We start from the raw sequence: 19537 nt of genomic DNA on the forward strand, positions 1-19537 counted from the left end.
CAAATTCATATGTGGGTCCCCAGACAAGTATGAACCAGGACTGATTGATTGTTTAGATTCTAAGATCTGTCCAGACCATTAGGGACTCTGGGAAAGGAAATCAACATTAGATTTCCTTTCAACAATAGAAAGGGAAAAGGATGCAAAACCACTTCTGTAGTCCTGTAGAACTGTATGGATGCTGTGATTTGATTCGAGAGTCTCTTTGCCCTTTTAAAATGGATAGACACTAGCAGTGCAGGGTTCCCATTGGAAAAAGAGGGTTCTCTCCACTTTGGGGTGCTGTGGTGAAGTGCTTTGCTGCACTATTTCGAGAAAATGAAAGTTGAGTCTGTGCCTGTTGTGTGTTTTCAGGAAGGCTCCTGTGCCCACCAGAGAAGGAATTCCCACTTGTAAAACAATAGAGACCTCCGAGCCAGAAGTGCCCCAAGGTGACCATTCGGTTCAGCTCTTGGATGGCTCTCTCCAGTCCAGTGCTGTGGAGTTGCACATTCCACAAGTCAACGCTAATGAAGAAGCTGCAGCAGTGATCGATTCCATCATTAACGAAAACCAAACAACGGCCTCAAGTGACTCTTTCCTTGAAAGGTGTGTGTCTATTTTCAGAGAGGCAACACCTGGCAGGATTATCCCCTGCCACAGAACCATGACATTGGAGGAGATTAGTCTCTTCTTTGCCATCCATGACAAGTACCTGTCTAGCATCAGACAGCTTCCCCCCCCACAACTTTCCAAGAAAGTTGGTTCTATTGTTTATTAATGAAATCCTTGTTTTTTCCCTTTGTTTCTTGGGCTGCTGTCTTCCTCGTTCTTCAGCGTCCCTTTGGAAGGGAAAAGACTTCTGAATATTTCTGTTGAGCATAAGCTGTAAATTCCTTGCTAGATTCTTCCTCCTTATTTCTCAGTGTAAACTGCTGTGAAAGAAACTCTCGCTTCCCATCCTCTATCCTGTAGAGTAGAGAGAATAGAATAGAATAGAATAGAATAGAATAGAATAGAATAGAATAGAAATAGGACTAGAGAATAGCGAATAGCGAATAGCGAATAGAATAACTTGGTCACTTTAAATGTACACTAATTGGCATATGTTAAAATGAAATTTTGTTGCATACAGCTCTCAAAGGGTCACCACCTCCAATATACATTACATAAACATGACTAAATAAATAAATAAACAAAAAATTATGCAAAAACCCACATATATTATATGACACAGAGAAACAACACAGTCTAGTTTGGATGTATACATGTACATGGCGAGAAAAACTAATCTTGCAGGTTTTACCAGATGGATGGCATAGAGAACAAAGCTGTTACAAAATCTGGTAGTCCTGCTAGAAATTCTTTGAAACCACCTCCCAGGAAGGAGCAACAGAAACAGACAATGAGGTGAGCGTGTGGGTTCTCTAACAATGCTTCGAGTGCAGAGTGCTTATAAGCAGTATCCTGAATAACAGGAAGCGAGCTTCCTAGAATCTTCGCCTCTGTCCTTACTACTCTTTTTATGGACCTTCTGTCTGAGGCAGTGATGCAGCTTGTTAAAATGCTCTCAATCATACTTCTGTAAAAAGTGGCCAGGACAGAAGGAGAAAGATGTGCTCTCCTCATCCAATGCAAGAAATGCAGGCGCTGGTTTCGTGCTTCACTAATGATGACGTGTGGAGAGACCAATTGGAATAGTTAACTATCTGCAGCCCCAGATACTTAATACTGTTGACCACTGTTACAGCTGCATCCTTGACACTGAGTCGAGTATGACTATGTGGCTCTTTCTAAAATCTACAATAATCATCTTTGTTTTATTAACATTTAGAACCAAGTTACTTTTATTGCACCAGTCCAGCAGAGCCTTTACCTCTTCCCTATAAGCATCTTCATTGTTGTCCCACTTCTGCCGTGTTGTCTGCACACTTCACAATATGATTTGTAGCAGATTTGGCACAAGACCCAGCCCTGTGGGGAACCCATATTCAAGGAGATGGGAGTTGGAAACTTTTCTTCCAACTCGCAGAAACTGGGGCCTATCACTAAGGAAATCAAGTATCCAGTTACATAAAGGAGTATTAAAACCTAATAGGCCCAGTTTGTTCACCAAATGCTGAGGAATGATTGTGTTGAACACCGAACTAAAATCAGCCAACGGCATTCACACATGAGTATTCTTCTCCAAGTGCGTCAAGCTAAGATGAAGCACACAGGAAAGTGCATCATCTATAGATTCTTCCGATAGGCAAACTGTAATCTAGTCAACTAAAGGCTTCCTACTACTGCAGATGAAGCTGGCCCTTCTGAGTTTCTTCTTGGAATGTAGTGAAAAGGCATTTGCTTCCTTCTGCCTGTTTTTTTTTTTTTTTTAGTTTTATTAAGTATAAAAAAAATCCATTTCTAAATAAACTGTGTTGTCTGCATACAAATAATTTTGAGTAATAATAATCATAATGTTTACAATAATATTCATCACATTAATATTGATCTCATAGTAGTAGTATTTGCTGATCCATTTTAATAAACCTTCCTTATAAAATTAATCCTTCTCTTATATTTCCATATTTCTAACTTCTGTTTCTGTTGGTTAGCCATTGATAAAATGAGTCCTAGGTTAAAAAGTATTCAGTTTCTTCCTTTGCCTTAATTTTAAGTGTTAATCTATCCATTTCTGCACATTTTAATATTTTTTTAAATTACGTTTTCCTCTGTAAGGGATTTCTTCACTTTTCCAATGTTGTGCAAATACAATTCTAGCTGCAGTTAGCAAATTTAAAATTAAGTATTTATTCCCTTTTATTATATTTTCCGGTAAGATACCCAAAAAATATTTCTGGTTTTAGATCTATGTGTTGCGTCCTCATTTTTTCCAACCATGTACCCTGTTTCCCCCAAAATAAAACATCCCATGATGTTTTATTTTGGGCTTAGGACAACCCCCGACCTCCTCTCCTTCCGCCGCGAACTGAAGATGTGGCTTTTTTATCAAATGGGCTGATCCGTTGGGGGATTTTTACATTGAAATAATTTTAATAAATTTTAATTGGATTTTAATTTTTATGTAATTTTCGAATTGTTGAATGTTTTCTTTGTAAGCCGCCCTGAGTCTTTCAGGAGAAGGGCAGCATAATAAAAAATAAATAAACAAACAAGCAAGCAAACAAACAAACACGCACGCAAGCAAGCTTATTTCAGGGTTCAAAAAAATGTAAGATGGGAATTTTTGGAGAAACATGGTATGTATTTTTGTCCAATATTTTTTGCCTTTGGGCATGCCCACCACATATGATAATATGAACCTGGTATCTGATTACATTTCCAACATCTAGTGGACATGTCCTTAAACATCTTTGCCAATCTTGTTGGTGAAAAATGCCATCGATAAAACATTTTATAAAGATTTTCTTTATATGCAGTTGACATCGTTAATTTATAATTCCTGTCCTACAGTTTCTGCCATTTATCTAACTCTATTGTGTAACCAAAATTTTTGGCCCATACAATCGTTGTCTCCTTTACTTGCTCTCTTTCAATTTTAATATTCAATAGATAATTATATATTTTTTTAATTAGTTTTTCATCCGTCCCTGTTAATATCTGGTCTAGTTCTGTTGGTTCTTTATAAAAACCATACATTTTAGCATCTTTTTCACATTGAGATTGTATCTGCACTTGTGGCCACCATGTTATATCAATCCCTTGACTGTTCAATTCTTGCTTAGTTTTGAGCTCTTCCTCTTCAATCAAAATATCTTTATATCTTATAATTTTTTCCATGTTAATAACATTTGGATGTATCAGTGCCTCCATTGTAGAAAGCCAGACTGGTATTTTCAAGTAGTGGTGTTCTTTAGTTTTTGCCCATACTGACAATAGTGCATTTCTAATATCGTGTCTTTGAAAATAGCTATGCATTTTGTTTTTCCCATACCATAAAAAAGGCATGCCACCCCATGGAGATCATGTCCCTCCAAAGTTAATAATCTTTTATGCCTCAAACTAATCCATTCTTTCACCCATATAAGTACCAAAGCCTGATAGTATAACTCCCAGTTCTATTTATATTTCCCTGTTTCCCTTTGCAGAGAAGAGATCCAAGACTTCTTGAATTGTATTGATGCGAGTCTTGAGGAGCTTCAGGCAATGCTGTCTGGGGAAAAAACCAACCATGCTTCGGAAACACTTACTGATGTGAGTCCACTTTCCTGTGTGGATTTCTTAGCTGGGCTGCTGCCTGCCTCTCACATTACCTAGAGAAGAAAAACTGGGTTGCGGCTGTTTTTCCATTCTCTGCCTTCTCTGTCTTTCCCTACCCTTCAGGATCAGGGGAAATTCTCCAAGCACCCCTGACAGCAAATTGGTGTCCTGGCAAGACACCAATTTACTGTCAAGGGTGCTTGGAGAATTTCTGTGAGAGCTGGGACTGACCTAGGGAGCCAGCCTTCAGCACCACCCCTGTGTGCCCTTCTGCCTCCTTGCTGCCTTCTTCCAGGAGAATATGGCCAGTTCTGCACCTGCTGAGTCATGGGGGCAAAACACGTGGCTTCCATGCCCCCTGACTCGGACTCCACACCAGAGCTCAAACCTTGCACTTCTCTCATTAGAAACCATAACTTACCACAACCCCTTTGAATCAGGACTGGACTGGTTACCACATTCCCGTGTGTATCTAAAGCAGTGGAAAACACCATTTTGGCCATCCTTAACAGAACTGAACCATGGAGGGTGAGGTGGGGAAGGAAGTGATGCTGTTCCCTTCCCCTCTCCTTGGAGACCTCCTGGCTGAGGCCTCACAAGGATAAGGGCAGTAAACCCCCCTCCCCTCCATAATTAAGATGCCTCCCTTTAGGATGAGTCAGGTTCTGGGAAGACAAGGGGAGCGCCCCTAAGAAAGAGGAGACTGGATTTGCTCTCCATAGGGCCCAAGAGTAGGAGAAGAATCAGTGAGTGGAAGCTTTATAGAGAAGGTCTAATCTTCAAAGCATGAGATTCGTCCTAATCATGACACCAGATGAGCAATGTGAATTGTGAGGGCTCCGCCAGTGGAGGCTTTCAAGCAGAGGCCGCACAGCTGTTTATTTGGGCTGGTCCTATGATTCCTGGCTCGGGGGGTGTGGGGGTGGCAGTTTGTACCAGAAGACCTCCAGGTTCCCTTCCAGCTCTTTGATTTTATGATTCTTTTTATTTATTTATTTATTATATTTATATGCCACCCGTTTCACTTATGGCGCCTCTGCTTCTAGGATTGAAGGGCATCATCTTTTAGTCTCAGTGCACTTTGGCTAACTTGAAGGAAGCTTATTTAAGTTTTTTCTATGTTTAAGAATTTGACTTGTTTCAAGGGAGGTTCGTGTCATATTTTTGTTGTTTAAATTGTTTCTAATCAATAAAACAAATCAGATTGCCTTCATTTCTACCTCTAGACTTTCAGTCCAGAGCTCCCTGTGTTGGATTCAAGCATACCAGAAGCTCCTTTCAGATTGGAAAAGGTAGGTAGTGGGTCTTCCTTGGCTCCTGGGAGGGAGGGGAGCAGCGAATTGTGAAAATGGGGTGGGTGAGACTTGGAATTGAAGGATCCAGAGTGTGTTTCTTTCTGATCAGCAAAGTTGCTTAGAAAATGCTGGACCCTGAACAGTTGAATTTCAGGAATACCTTTGCCAGGTGAATGGAGTAGTAGAAAAAGAGAGCAAGAGCAATAAATGAAGAAGGTTAACAGATACAGATCTCCCCTCTCACTCTCTCTCTCACATACACACATTAGCTTTTTTAGTGTAGTTAGACCTCTTTTCATAGGAACTTTCAGCAGATCACAATAATTGAACCATTTCAAACTGGTTTACATATTTGGTATAAACCTGATTTGCGGACAATTTTAGTCAGCTGAAGAACCTGCCCAGTGGATAAAGAATAAAGGTGGTTGCTGAAGATCTTGGAGATGTTTTCCTCTTTCCTCTCCTTACTTGTTCTCTTTTTTTAAGGAGAAAAAAAACCCAGTCAGTCATAAAATAAAGCTATAGGGCAAATCCACAGCTTGATGGTCCACTGTTAAATGGGGCTCCCAGGTCTGACCTCTGCATTGGGGGAGGGGTGCCCATGAGAATGTTCTCTTGACTCGGCTGCCATCCCTGTCTTGGAGGGCATAAAAGATCCAGCTGCCCACAGTCACTTTCTTCAGACCGCGGAACTGTAGGAAAGCTGGTGAATGAGCTGCCCCAGGAGCCCTTCCTTTCAGGCCACCGGGTACAATGAAAAGTAGCTTTAGTGTTGTAAGTCACCCAGAGTTGCCTCGCAGAGAGATGGGCGGGAAATAAATTTAATAAGTAAATCAATTTCCCAGATGGCATTTGTGCTATCAATATTGCTGGCTGAGCTTCTGAAAAGATTTTTTTTAGCTTTTCCAGCATGGTGCTATTCAGATAGGACTAAGGAGAAATTTCCTGACAGTTAAAACAATTAACCAGTGGAACAACTTGCCTCCAGAAGTTGTGAATGCTCCAACACTGGAAGTTTTTAAGAAGAGGTTGGCTAACAATTTGTCTGAAGTGGTGTAAGGTTTCCTGCCTAAGCATGGGGTTGGACTAGAAGACCTCCAAGGTCCCTTCCAACTCTGTTATTCTATTCTAGACAAACTACTGCTTCCGTCATTCCACGGAGGCTGAGGAATGCTAGTTCTGTCCTTCCTTTCAAGAAGTCAGAGTAAGAAACATCCATACCGTTTTTTCCCCTGTCAGTTCCAGCCCATGACATGGATTCACCGGTGTGCCCCTGCTCTCTTTCCAACCTTCCTTCAGAAGCCATAGAGCCAATTTATAGGTAGCTCAGGTTCCTCAGCCTCCCCTCAGATTAGAATTGATGCCTATTGTGAGTGGATGCTCCTGAGGGGATTGCAGAGCCAGCTTGAGGCTTGTGGCTGATGTGGTGCTGCCAATTCCCCCCCTTGCTCAGAAGGTCCTGTTCAGTTTATGTGAGGCCATTGAGGGGTTAGGAGCGATTTTGCCATTAGAGGGAGTTTTGCACCAAAGAAGCCCTTTGGAAAGCAGCCTGTGTTTTGTTGGGATTTGCCTGGCTTGATTGGGCTTTAATCTCTGATGTTTCTTTTCTCTGTTTATTAGGGGCATTTTCCAAGGCCTGGCTTGCTAGTTTTTTTCTGATAACATTTGGGTAGTTAAAGCCTTGGACTCGGGCAGATAGGTCTGGAAACCTTTTTCTTAGGCCATTCAGTTCTAATTCTGCATTCTGCAAGACTTGCTGTACTCTATGATCAGAACAGCCTCCCTAATAAAAAGGTTCAGGTTAAACAGTTTTAAATTGTATTGTGATAAAGAGACCTCTGCTAAATCTAAATTCTTTTGTCAACTGAGTACTTAAAAGAAAATCCACTCATTTTTCTTTTCAAATGAGCTCCTTTTTCAGGATGGTTTGGATTCTGCTAATTGGAGTAAACCTCTGGTAGCTTCCACCAATGACCTGGACTTTGTAAGTGGCGCTCAGAAGAACTGTGTTGGACCTATGCAGCACACAGGTCTCCTAGGAAGAAATGGGAGTGGGATGCGGGGCATTTTGCTTCCGAAGGAGTGTAGAAGGCTAAGGCCCGGATTCCCTCTGTTTCCAGAACTTGTGCTCTGCAGACAGACAGTCCTGGCTTCCTGCAGAGACGGTGTGGCTAGCCAAGATGGTATGTTTCAATAGAGAGTCCCAAAATGAAATGTAAGATGTCAGGTGCTTGCAGTGTTGATCTTTCGTGTGATGCACATAAAAGTATAGTTTACTAGAATTATTTTTATGCTTATATCCTTATTTTTTTTAAAAAAATTGCAGCATTCAGTTGCAGCAGAAATATCAAAACAAATATCTCTAAATATTTCTATTGACCACTTGTAGAATAGATAAAAAGCAAACACCGAGCTGTACTGTCAGCCAGGGCACATGTGAACCAAGGAGGCTTTAAGCGGAGCGTTACCAATAGAAGCTTGGGAAGCAAAGCCCTGGCTGGGCTATTATAGCCAGAGTGATGAGCTGATTAAAGGGAAGACAGGAGACATAATTAAACTGATGAGGATACAGTTGACTCTCTTGTCCTTGTGTTTTAAAAAAGGTACTGTTGCATTTAAAACAAATATTCTAAAAATATTTTTCTGTGCATTTGTTTCTTTTTTTAGACAGAAGACTTATCAGCAAATTTAGACACAGATGGGATAATGGATGAGGAAACCTCAGGGAAGAATGGTGAGCAGGGCAAGAAATTGGGAATTGTTTTACCAAATCAGTCTGGTGAAGCTAAACAGGGGTGGATCCATTTGGAGGGAACATCCTTTTCAGGTTGTGTGTAGCTTATAACATCTGTTCCATAGGCATTGGTGTCCTCCATAATCTTGAGCCCACGTGGCTCAAAGGGGCTAGGAATTTGGAATGTCAGACTCCAGTCCTTTTGAGAGCGTCCAGTTCAGAGGAGCTGCCCCACAAGTGCCCGAATCTGCCTCTGACTCACTGGCTTTCATGCACTGCTAGAGGGGACAGCCCTGAGCACCTTTGCTTTCCCCATACAAAACTTTATTTTTAGCATTTTCTTCTAGTTTGAAATTTTATTTGGGTTATAAGCGATTGAGTCTTTTTGTTCTTACACGTTTGAAGAGCAGAGAGAGGAAGAGAGGAATCGGACGTGCAATGAAAGATTGTGACTTTCTGAAGTGCAATCTTGTTTTTAAAGGCAACTCTGATGCCAGAGGGCTGAGTGGACAGTGCAGGAATCCCCCATCAGCTCTGTTTATGTTTTTGACCTTACAGTCCGGCTTTTATTTTCCCAGCCCTTGAAATCCTTTACGGATCTGAATCCGAGGTCTCTTCTGTGGGGCTGGAAATTGAGGGGACTGGCTCCAGTGGAGGAATGTTCAGAGGAAATACTTTTCAAAGACAAGTTGGTAGCCCCAGCAGTGAGATTGAAATTGCCAGTTTGTTTTTGTGGGGGCAGAGTTTTTGATTTCCTTACCATGCCCTGTGCGCACCTCTCCCCAATCTTGATGGTGGTGACAGCATCCCCTTCACCAACTTCCTATTTCTAGACTTTGACTTTTTGCTTGAAAGAGAGTCAGTGCTGAGTTGGCTGTTAATGTTTTTTTTATTGGACTGCTGGTAAATTGACTTTTGTTGTAAAATAGCAGTACATTGAAGGAAGGTAATGATACACTTGGAAGTAACTCTAGTTTATCCAGGCAAGAAGTCAGATATGGGAGGTTTTGTTTGTTTATGTTTATTTGATTTATATACCGCCCTACTCCCGAAGGACTCAGGCGGTGAACAGCCACAGGATAAAAACACATAAATACAAAATTTAAAACTGAATAAAATCGAATTAAACAATTTGGCCGAAGATAGATTTAAAACACCCCAATAAATTAAGAACGAATTAAAATTTGCGCTTTAAAAAGGGGAAAAAGGGAAAAATTAGGCCAGGCCAACCTGATGGAATAAAAAGGTCTTTGATAGCGTGGCGGAAGATGCGTAGATCCGGGATCCTCTGTATCTCGGGGGAAGCTCGTTCCAGATGACGGGTGCCCCCACAGAGAAGGCTCTCCCCCTGGGGGCCGCCAGTCGACACTTTTTGACTGACAGCACCCTAAGAAGCCCCTCTATGGGAGCGTACTGGTCAGTGAGAGGCTACTGGTGGCAGAAGGCGGTCTCGTAGATACCCCGGTCCTAGGCCATGGAGCGCTTTAAAGGTGGTAACCAAAACCTTGAAGTGCACCCGGAAGACCACCAGAAGCCAGTGCAGGTCGCGCAGGAGGGGGGGTCACATGGGAGCGCCACGTCGCTCCCATAACTACCCGCGCAGCCGCATTCTGGACCAGCTGCAGCCTCCGGGTGCTCCTCAAGGGGAGCCCCATGTAGAGAGCATTGCAGTAGTCCAGGCGGGAAGTGACGAGGGCATGAGTGACTGTATTTAACGAGTCCCGATCCAGAAAGGGATCTGGCGAATCAGGCGAACCTGATGAAAAAACCTCCCGGTCACGGCCGTCACATGCTCTTCTAAAGACAGCCGTGAATCCAGGAGGACGCCCAAGTTGCGAGCCCTCTCCATGGGGGCCAGCGATTCGCCCCCAATAGTCAGTGATGGCACCAACTGACTATATCGGGACGTTGGAAACCACAGCTACTCGGTCTTGGATGGGTTGAGCCTGAGCCTGTTTCTCCCCATCCAGATCCGCACGGCCTCCAGGCACCGGGACATCACTTCAAGGGCATCGTTGGGGTGGTCCTAACTCTTCCAACCGGTGCAGCATGATACCATGGTTGATGGTATCAAAAGCCGCTGAGAGATCTAATAGGACCAGGACAGAGGAGCAACCTCTGTCCCGAGCCCTCCAGAGAACATCAACCAATGCGACCGATGCCGTTTCCGTGCTGTACCCAGGCCTGAAGCCCGACTGGAATGGATCCAGTTATGCCGTTTCATCCAGGTGTTGGGGGAGATGTTGCGCAACCACACTCTCAACAACCTTCGCCACAAAGCGAAGGTTGGAGACCGGACGATAATTAGACAACACTGCCGGGTCCAGGGAAGGCTTCTTGAGGAGAGGCCTCACCACTGCCTCTTTCAAGGCGGCGGGGAAGTCACCCTCACTCAATGAAGCATTTATAATCCCCTGGAGCCAGCCACGCGTCACCTCCTGAGAAGCCAGCACTAACCAGGAGGGACACGGGTCCAACAAACATGTGGTCGCGTTCAGTCTACCCAGAATCCTGTCTACGTCGTCAGGAGTCACAGGATCAAACTCATCCCAGATAACATTCTCAAGACCTGCCTCAGTCATCCCCCCTGACACTACCCAGTTGGACTCCATTAAAAATGGAGTCCTGAAGTCTATTTATTGATGTTCCTGTACCCAGCTGGCGGCTTCTGTTGATTCTTCTCTAAGAGCGACAGGCAGGGCCTGAATGGCCTCGTGTTTCATCCTTGCTGCAGCCTGTGGTGTGACTCAGATGGCAGAGCTTCTGCTTGAAGGTTCCCTCATTTGGGATGCTTGTTCCTCCCAGGACTCTCCACATGGCAGCACAAGCACTTAGCTTAGCTATTAACTATTGATTAACTAGCTATTCCTCCTCTCCCCACCCAGACATGCAGCTGATTCAGTATCGGGGGAACCCTTTGCTTTCACTGTTGGAAGAACCGCCTTCCAGTGAGGAAGACGGCCGCCTGGGGAACACCGGAGGGGATCCGCTGGGTTCCATGGAGAGCAACAAAGCAGTGCAGCAAGTCACCAGCCCAGGAAGCCAAACAGCTGGAGCCGCTCCACTAGAGCCCCTGGATCAGCCCCTTCTCTCAGAAGACATGAACGGCGAATATAAACTCTTTCCTCTTCTGCTTCTCAGCCCAGTTGCAAATTTCATAGAGGAGGCCTCAGAAATAGAAACAAGTTGAACTGCTGATCACATCTTTTCTGTGGAAAAAGATTCAAGAACCATGGCAGGTCGCAGTTCTGCTTTTCTTACTTTTCATAGCTGAATTTCCTCCACAAACAAGGGAAAGCTATTTTTACCCCAAGAATGTAGTGTTAGGAAGGCAGCTACAAGGCTGAAGTTCCAAATTGCACTGATTTTTTTTTTTAAACAAAAGCAAAAAATAGCAAATTTCAAACCTGCTTTTGAACTATTTTATACACAAATGTTTTAAATAAGATTAATGTTTATATCTTAGTGTAAGATTTGCATAGGGGTTTCAGGTGTTTGATCCCATGATAGTCAATACTATCATAATACATTTATTTTTCTTTCTGAACTGTTGTGTTGGAGATAAGCAAGTATGTTAGAATTATGTTGGGTTTTTTTGTAACTGTAATCTTTGTTTGCTCCAAACTTTTGCCTTAGTTCTTACTACTCTGACTTTGTCTTCATCTATGTCACCTTTTATGTATTATTTACTTTTACGTTCTTCCTCTAATTATTATTGTAAGTAACTTCTGTTTCCTATGGCAAACAATATATTTTAACATTTATTTTAAAATAATGGTAGTATGTGAACCTGCTGCATATTTAGATACTTTGCAAAAAGCTTGTTTCTGATGCACATTGCATGTCAAACCTTCTTTTCCTAAAATGACTTTCCCAACAGTAAATAATGGGATTATCCAAGAAGAATCATCAAAGCCATCTTGGCTCTTTAAGTCAACATTTTCTTGCATAGGCCTGAACACCTGAGGGTGTGGATAACCGGCAGCTGCACTTCTGAGGCTTGGGACCTGATGCTCATGGGATTTGTTGGTTCCAACGATTTTCACCCAGACTGCAGATTCCCCTTTGCCCCTTGTCTTCAAAAGCAGAATTATGAGGCCTTTTGGCATGTTGAGATACATAGAAAGATAAGATAGTTTCTGGATGGGCAAGACATCTCCTGAATGTTTTTGGCCCTTTGCCCATAAACAAAATATGTTGGCCAAATACAACAGTCATCCCTGCAAGTGCCATGAGTGCCAGCCCTTTTAATTCCACGTCATCCATGATGCAGAGCTATGGGGATCGGAGCCATTTCCACCTTAGCTCTCCTGTAAATGGTGTAATGGTAACATCACATACTTGCCTTCAAAATGAGGGCTTCCTTTTAAAAATAACTTGTTTGTCTGAAAAATTGACTTGGGGCTTTTGCCTCTTGATTTCATGGATACAGATAATCCTCAATTTATGACTGGTTGCTTAGATTGAAGTTATGACGGACCACTCCAAAAGGTTCTTTTTAATATATTTGAATATTAATATTTTGTTCAAAAAAGGTTCTTACGGACTGGTTCCAAAGTTCTGATAGCCAACACGCACACACACAGGCACACACATACATACAGGCATGTCACATGACTGCATTTTGATGCTTGGCAACTGGGTTATGTTTACAGTCATTTGCAGCGTCCCACAGTCACATGACCAGTTTATAACAAAATCAGGCACGTCTGCTTTTTGGCAAAAACATCCCATAGCAAACTGAGTTTGGTTAAGACTGCTGCCAAATGTCGTAAAATCAGCTTGGTCATGTGATACATTATGACTGTCACAACATATGACTGTAATAGGCAAGCTCCATTACAGTCATAATTTGAGGACTAGCTGTAATGAAAAACTGCACAGTGTTTTGGTACTTTGTTTCAAAAGTGAAAATTTGAAAGTGAATTATAATAAAGACTAAACATTTCACTGGTTTTGAACTGTCTGCTCCAAGCCCAGGAGCACTACCCTGAGTTTCTCTGCCAGGTTTTGTAAACTTCCCATCACCATGGCTGCAATACATAAGCAAGAAGAAGTGATTTATTAATTAAACCCCAATTTTATTGGACCAGGAGATCTGAGTTTGCTCGCTCAGATGCCCAGCTCCCCGCGTTCTTGATGGTATGAGCTGGATGATGAGTGAAGTTGAAAATATGAGTGATTGATATCAACTCAGTCTGTTTAAGATAAGGCTGCACCAATGGAAGCTGAGCAGAGGCTCTCCGGGTCATGGATGTTACCAGTACGTCTGGCAGGAGCTGTGAATGTAGAAGAACCATTAGGTTGCAGGCCTACGGTCTGGGCAAGCATAACCTCCATGGAGGATAGAATCGACGTAGGCCTCTGCATTGGTAGTCCCTCTGTCTTGTTCTGGAGAAGACGTTGTGTTTCTCCCAACCAAGCCCTGATAGTCTTCAGGTAAGATGTTCTCATACATTTCTTACAGGACCTCAGATAGTGGTGTGCAACTGGCTATCATCTGCTTATTGTCCTACCTTACCCTGAATTGATACATGATCTGTCCCAGCAGCCTCATGTAATACTAAATAGGATTAAACAGAAAAGACCAAACCATGGGCATCCCATAGCAGATTTGCTCAGGGTCCAAATGTTCTCCCTCTCCCTACTCACGGGATTTATTTATTTCTTAGATTTCTATCCATTAAGAAAAATGGATAGAAGGATCTATCCATTAAGAAAAAGAACCACCATAACATTGTAGATGGTCCACAAGGATACTAGGATTGAGAAGAATGGTCATACTCCCAGGTCTTGCCACAAGTGGACATGAGAATAGCTGATAGAGTTTCTGTCCCAGGCCGGATCCTAAATCCCACGACCACAGATGCAGATCATCCATGTTCTAGAGGACCCTTTGTGATTGCAAGAGTGATAGAATGGGAAACAAGAATGACGCTCATTGTGGGCAAATGGGAAGTTGTACACTTGGGTAACAACTTTTGGATGCAGGGTACCTGTTTTGCCAGTGGTGCACATGCAATGTTGGGATTCCCATCAGTCATGAGCCGAACGTGAGTCAGCTGTATTGCGCCATTGCTAATGAGCGGACATGGAATAGTTGAGAAAGACTTAAATTCTGCTAAGGTTACACCCTTTCCTGCAGTGTTGATTGAGTTTCAAAAGATGACTCACAGTTAGCATTCAATTGATTGATTACATTTTTATTACCTTATAAGTAACTCAAGGATGAACATACCTAATATTCTTTCCTCCTCCTATTTTCACCATAGCAACCCTGGTAGGTTGGGCTGGGAGAGGGACTGGTTCAAAATCAACCAGACAGCTTTCATTCCTGAGGCAGGACTAGAACTCGCCATCTTCTGGTGATTGGCACAAAGTCGCCCAGTCAGCTTTGTGTAGATATTGTTTAAATATTTAAAAACCTCTCTTTTTAATGGACTCCTACAGCTTGAAGATGACTACAGATGTTTAGGCCACAGAATAAAATAATTGGAAAACCAACTTTAAATTAAATACCAACATTTTTTTTTAAAGTTGGGCAGGTGCAAAATAAGAGGCTTCAGTGCCTCCCTTGTTTTGATTCACCTTGTTCTAGAGCTGCTCCTTATAGGATGGAAGCATCTCTGTGCATTAAAAGGTTGGTTATTTCATAGCAAGGTTGGATGCTCTGAGTCCCTAAGAGGTCTGGGCAGAGACAACTATGTTGGTAGAGAAAGTAGAGATGGGATCGACACAATGAGTGTCTAGTCTGATGTTTAAACCTCTTGATGGTTTTGAAAACTGGAAAAATACAACTATTATAGCAGCAGCAATAATAATAGTAATGGTAATGCATAGATTAGATTGGTCCACCCCCATCGACTAGTGGACTCAGATGGGTTCCAGAAGGAACTGGGTATTATAACTGCAGATCTGTTGTGCAGTCCAGCCGAGCTCTTAGTCACTGTTGGGAATAGAAAGGTGACTCAGGCTCTGCATAGGACTGCGCTCATGCGACCTCTCCTCACCCATAGACCTCTCTGTCCTCCATGGTATACAGAGGAGCTGAGAGGGATGAAACAGATGAAGAGACGTGTAGAGCGCCGCTGGTGGAAGACAAGGGATGAACTCAACCAGGTAAGAGCTGCTATTAAGGCCTACCTTGTGGGGATTCATGTGGCGAAGTGTAAATACTTCTGTGCACTAATTTCATCTTTGGATAACCGACCAGCGACCCTCTTTAAGGTGAGCCACCTCCTCCTGGGGAAGGAGGAGACTGAGGTCCATCTGAAGGGGCGTGCTGAGGTATTAGCCGATTTTCTGGAAGACAAAATCACTCGACTTCGTTCCCAATTAGATGCTGCCATGGTTGCTGGTCTGGTGGAGGCCTCTGAGGCAGGTTCTTGCCCTGTTATCTGGGAACAGTTTGATCCTGTCGCTCCCAAGGAAGTGGACAGGATCCTAGGGAGTATGCACACAAGCACCTGTGTTTTAGACCCATGTCCCTCCTGGCTTGTGAAAGCTTCCCAGGAAGTGACAGGTGGGTGGACTCTGGTGGTGATCATTGCTTCCCTACAGGAGGGGGTAGTGCCCCAGCACTTTCAGTAGGCTGCAGTCTGCCCTCTTCTCAAGAAGCCATTGCTGGATTCCACCCTGTTGGATAATTTCTAACCTGTCTCCAATCTTCTCTTCCTGGGGAAGGTGGTTGAGAAGGTGGTTGCGCAGCAGCTCCAGAGTTTTCTGGATGAAACGGATTATCCTACCAGTCAGCATTCAGGCCTGGAAATGGGAGAGAAACAGAAAATTTTCTGTCAGAAAATCCTTTATCCGCAAACAAATCCTCTGATTTATACCCAAATTGGACATTTTAAGAAACAACCTGTTGGGTAGAATTGTTCCTGGACCAACAATCCCTACTCACAGTCACTCATGCTCTAGTCACCTCCCGTCTTGACTACTGCAACACACTCTACATGGGGCTGCCCCTGAAAAGGATCTGGAAGCTCCAGTTCGTGCAAAATGCAGCAGCCTGCACGGTTTTGTGCAGACTTCAGTGTGCACATGTATTACCTGTGGGAACTGCATTGTTTGCCGATTTGCTTCTGATTGCAATTCAAGGCACTGGTTGTCACCCTTAAAGCCCTTCATGGCTTGGGACCAGGTTATCTGAGGGCTCTTTCTTGTCGGTCACATCTATCCAATCCACTAGAGCGGGGAGGCAAGGTATATTGTGGGCCCCTCCCCTAAGGAGATACATTTGGCGGGACCCAGAAGAAGGGCCTTCTCCGTGGTGGTTCCCTCTCTCTGGAACATCATCCCCACGGAGTTTAGACTGGTTTCCACATTGACAGTCTTTTGGAAGGCCCTGAAGATGTGGTTCTGCCAGTGAGCCTGGGAAACCCAGAGCGGAGTGGAGCCCATTAAATGGCTAGTGTGAATGTGTGTTCTTTTTATTTCTTTTATAAGGTGTTTTTTACATCCTTATAAGCCACCTTGAGTTACCATATGCGAGTATGACCATCACGGATCCGCTGTTAGACCCCTTGCAATTTGCATACCGAGCAAATAGATTGACAGATGATGCTGTTAATATGGCTCTGCACTACATCCTACAACATCTTGAATCTCCAAAGACCTACGCAAGGGTCCTCTTTGTAGACTTGAGTTCAGCATTAATACCATCATTCCAGGCACACTTCTAACTAAGCTAAACCAGCTACAGGTATCTGAACACACTTGCAAGTGGATCATAAGCTTCCTAACAAACAGGAAGCAGCAGGTGAAGCTAAGCAGAATCACATCAGATACCTGTACAATTAGCACAGGGGCCCCCCAAGGCTGTGTGCTCTCCCCACTTCTCTCTGTATACCTATGACTGCATCACTAACAATCCATCTGTTAAACTACTGAAGTTTGCAGATGACACAACAGTGATCAGTCTCATTCGAGACAATGATGACTGCATACAGATGGGAGGTTGAACAACTAGCCTCGTGGTGCGACTGGAACAACCTGTAACTGAACACACTCAAAACCGTAGAAATGGTGGTAGACTTTAGGAGAAACCCTTCCATACTTCTACCTCTCACAATACTAGACAACCTGGTATCAACAATAGAGACTTTCAAATTTCTAGGTTCTACCATATTGCAAGATCTAAAATGGACAGCTAACATCAAAAACGTCATCAAAAAAGCACAACAAAGAATGTTCTTTCTGCACTAACTCAGAAAGCTCAAACTGTCCAAGGAGCTGCTGATCCAGTTCTACAGAGGAATCATTGTGTCTGTCATCTGCACCTCTATAACTGTCTGGTTTGGCTCTGCAACCTAACAAGACAGACACAGACTTCAGAGGATAATTAGAACTGCAGAAAAAACAATTCCTACCAATTTGCCTTCCATTGAGGACCTTTATACTGCACGAGTCAAAAAGAGGGCTGTGAAAATATCTACAGACCCCTCGCATCCTTGACATAAACTGTTTTGACTCCTACCCTCAAAACGACGCTATAGAGCACTGCACACCAGAACTAGACACAAGAACAGTTTTTTCCCGAATGCAGAGGGGTTGTTCCTCTGTCCTGGTCCTATTAGACCTCTCAGCGGCCTTTGATACCATCAACCATGGTGTCAGGTTTCGTTGCTATCTTAAATAAACTAAATAAAATAAACACATGGTATCATGCTGCACCAGCTGGAAGAGTTAGGGGTGAGGGGCACCGTGTTGCAGTGGTTCTCCTTTCTCTCCGACCAGTCGCAGTCTGTTGGCAGGGGGGCAGAGGTCGACCCCGAGGCGCCTCAAATGTGGGGTGCCACAAGGGTCGGTCCTCTCGCCCCTTTTCTTCAACATTTATGTGAAGCCGCTGAGTGAGATCATCCATGGTTTCGGGGTGAAGTACCACCAGTACACTGATGACACTCAGCTGTACATCTCCACCCTGGACCACCCCAATGATGCCCTTGAAGTGATGTCCCGGTGCCTGGAGGCTGTATGGATCTGGATGGGGAGAAATAGACTCAGGCTCAACCCATCCAAGACCGAGTGGCTGTGGTTTCCGATATCCCGATATAGTCAGTTGGTGCCATCACTGACTATTGGGGGCGAATCGTTGGCCCTCATGGAGAGGGCTCGCAACTTGGGTATCCTCCTGGACTCACAGCTGTCTTTAGAAGAGCATTTGACGGCTGTGGCCGGGAAGGCATTTTATCAGGTCCGCCTGATTCGCCAGTTGCGTCCCTTTCTGGATCGGGACTCGTTAAATACAGTCACTCATGCCCTCGTCACTTCCCGCCTGGACTACTGCAATGCTCTCTACATGGGGCTCCCCTTGAGGAGCACCCGGAGGCTCCAGCTGGTCCAGAATGCGGCCACGCGTGTAGTTATGGGAGCGACTTGTCGCTCCCATGTGACCCCCCCTCCTGCGCGACCTGCACTGGCTCCCGGTGATCTTCCGGGTGCGCTTCAAGGTTTTGGTTACCACCTTTAGAGCACTCCATGGCCTAGGACCATAGGGTATCTACGAGACCGCCTTCTGCCACCAGTAGCCTCTCACTGACCAGTACGCTCCCATAGAGAGGGGCTTCTTAGGGTGCCGTCGGTCAAACAGTGTTGACCGGCGGCCCCCAGGGGGAGAGCCTTCTCTGTGGGGGCACCCGCCATCTGGAACGAGCTCCCACCGGAGATAGAGAGGATCCCGGATCTGCGCACTTTCCGCTGTGCCCTCAAACATTCCTATTCCAGCAGGCCGGCCTGGCTTAACCTCTTTTTTAAACTGTTTTTAAATTTTTTAAATTTTAAATTTGTCTTATAAATTTGGGGTGTTTTAAATTTTGTTTTCTGGGCCAAATTATTTAATTGTATTTTAATGGTTTTTTAACATTTGTATTATATGTATTTTACCTTTTAGCTGTTTACTGCCCTGAGTCCTTCAGGAGTAGGGCGGTATACAAATTCAATTAATAATAATAATAATAATAATAATAATAATAATAATAATAATAATAATAATATTCTCATCATTCCCACCACTCATCTCCTTCCACTTATGACTGTATGACTGTAATTTTGTTGCTTGTATCCTTACGATTTATATTGATATTGTTTCCTGATTATTAATTTGTACCCTATGACTATCATTAAGTGTTGTACTTTATGATTCTTGATGAATATATCTTTTCTTTTATGTACACTGAGAGCATATGCACCAAGACAAATTCATGTGTCCAATCACACTTGGCCAATTAAAAATTCTATTCTATTCTAGGCCGCAATATAAATTTTCTAAATAAATAGAATTCTTCCATGAGGGCTTAGGAACAAGTAAGAACTAATCCATCATTTG

General features: G+C 43.6%; 1 protein-coding gene across 4 annotated transcripts in view; it reads left to right on the forward strand.

The window, feature by feature from the left end:
- The window catches only part of LOC117676042 (heat shock factor protein 3-like), a 54331-nt gene extending 41170 nt beyond the window's left edge, over positions 1-13161 (forward strand). For all 4 annotated transcript variants that reach the window (XM_034435187.3, XM_034435186.3, XM_034435188.3 and 1 more), the window contains 5 exons: positions 355-588; positions 4071-4176; positions 5409-5474; positions 8145-8211; positions 11097-13161. In XM_034435187.3, coding sequence (XP_034291078.2) covers positions 355-588; positions 4071-4176; positions 5409-5474; positions 8145-8211; positions 11097-11401 — 778 coding nt within the window. In that variant the 3' untranslated portion in view covers positions 11402-13161. The remainder of the gene's footprint in view (positions 1-354; positions 589-4070; positions 4177-5408; positions 5475-8144; positions 8212-11096) is intronic.
- Positions 13162-19537: the final 6376 nt, after the last annotated feature.

This window comes from Pantherophis guttatus, chromosome 12 (assembly GCF_059756535.1).
Source record: "Pantherophis guttatus breed Tessera chromosome 12, ASM5975653v1, whole genome shotgun sequence".
Classification (NCBI taxonomy): Eukaryota; Metazoa; Chordata; class Lepidosauria; order Squamata; family Colubridae; genus Pantherophis; species Pantherophis guttatus.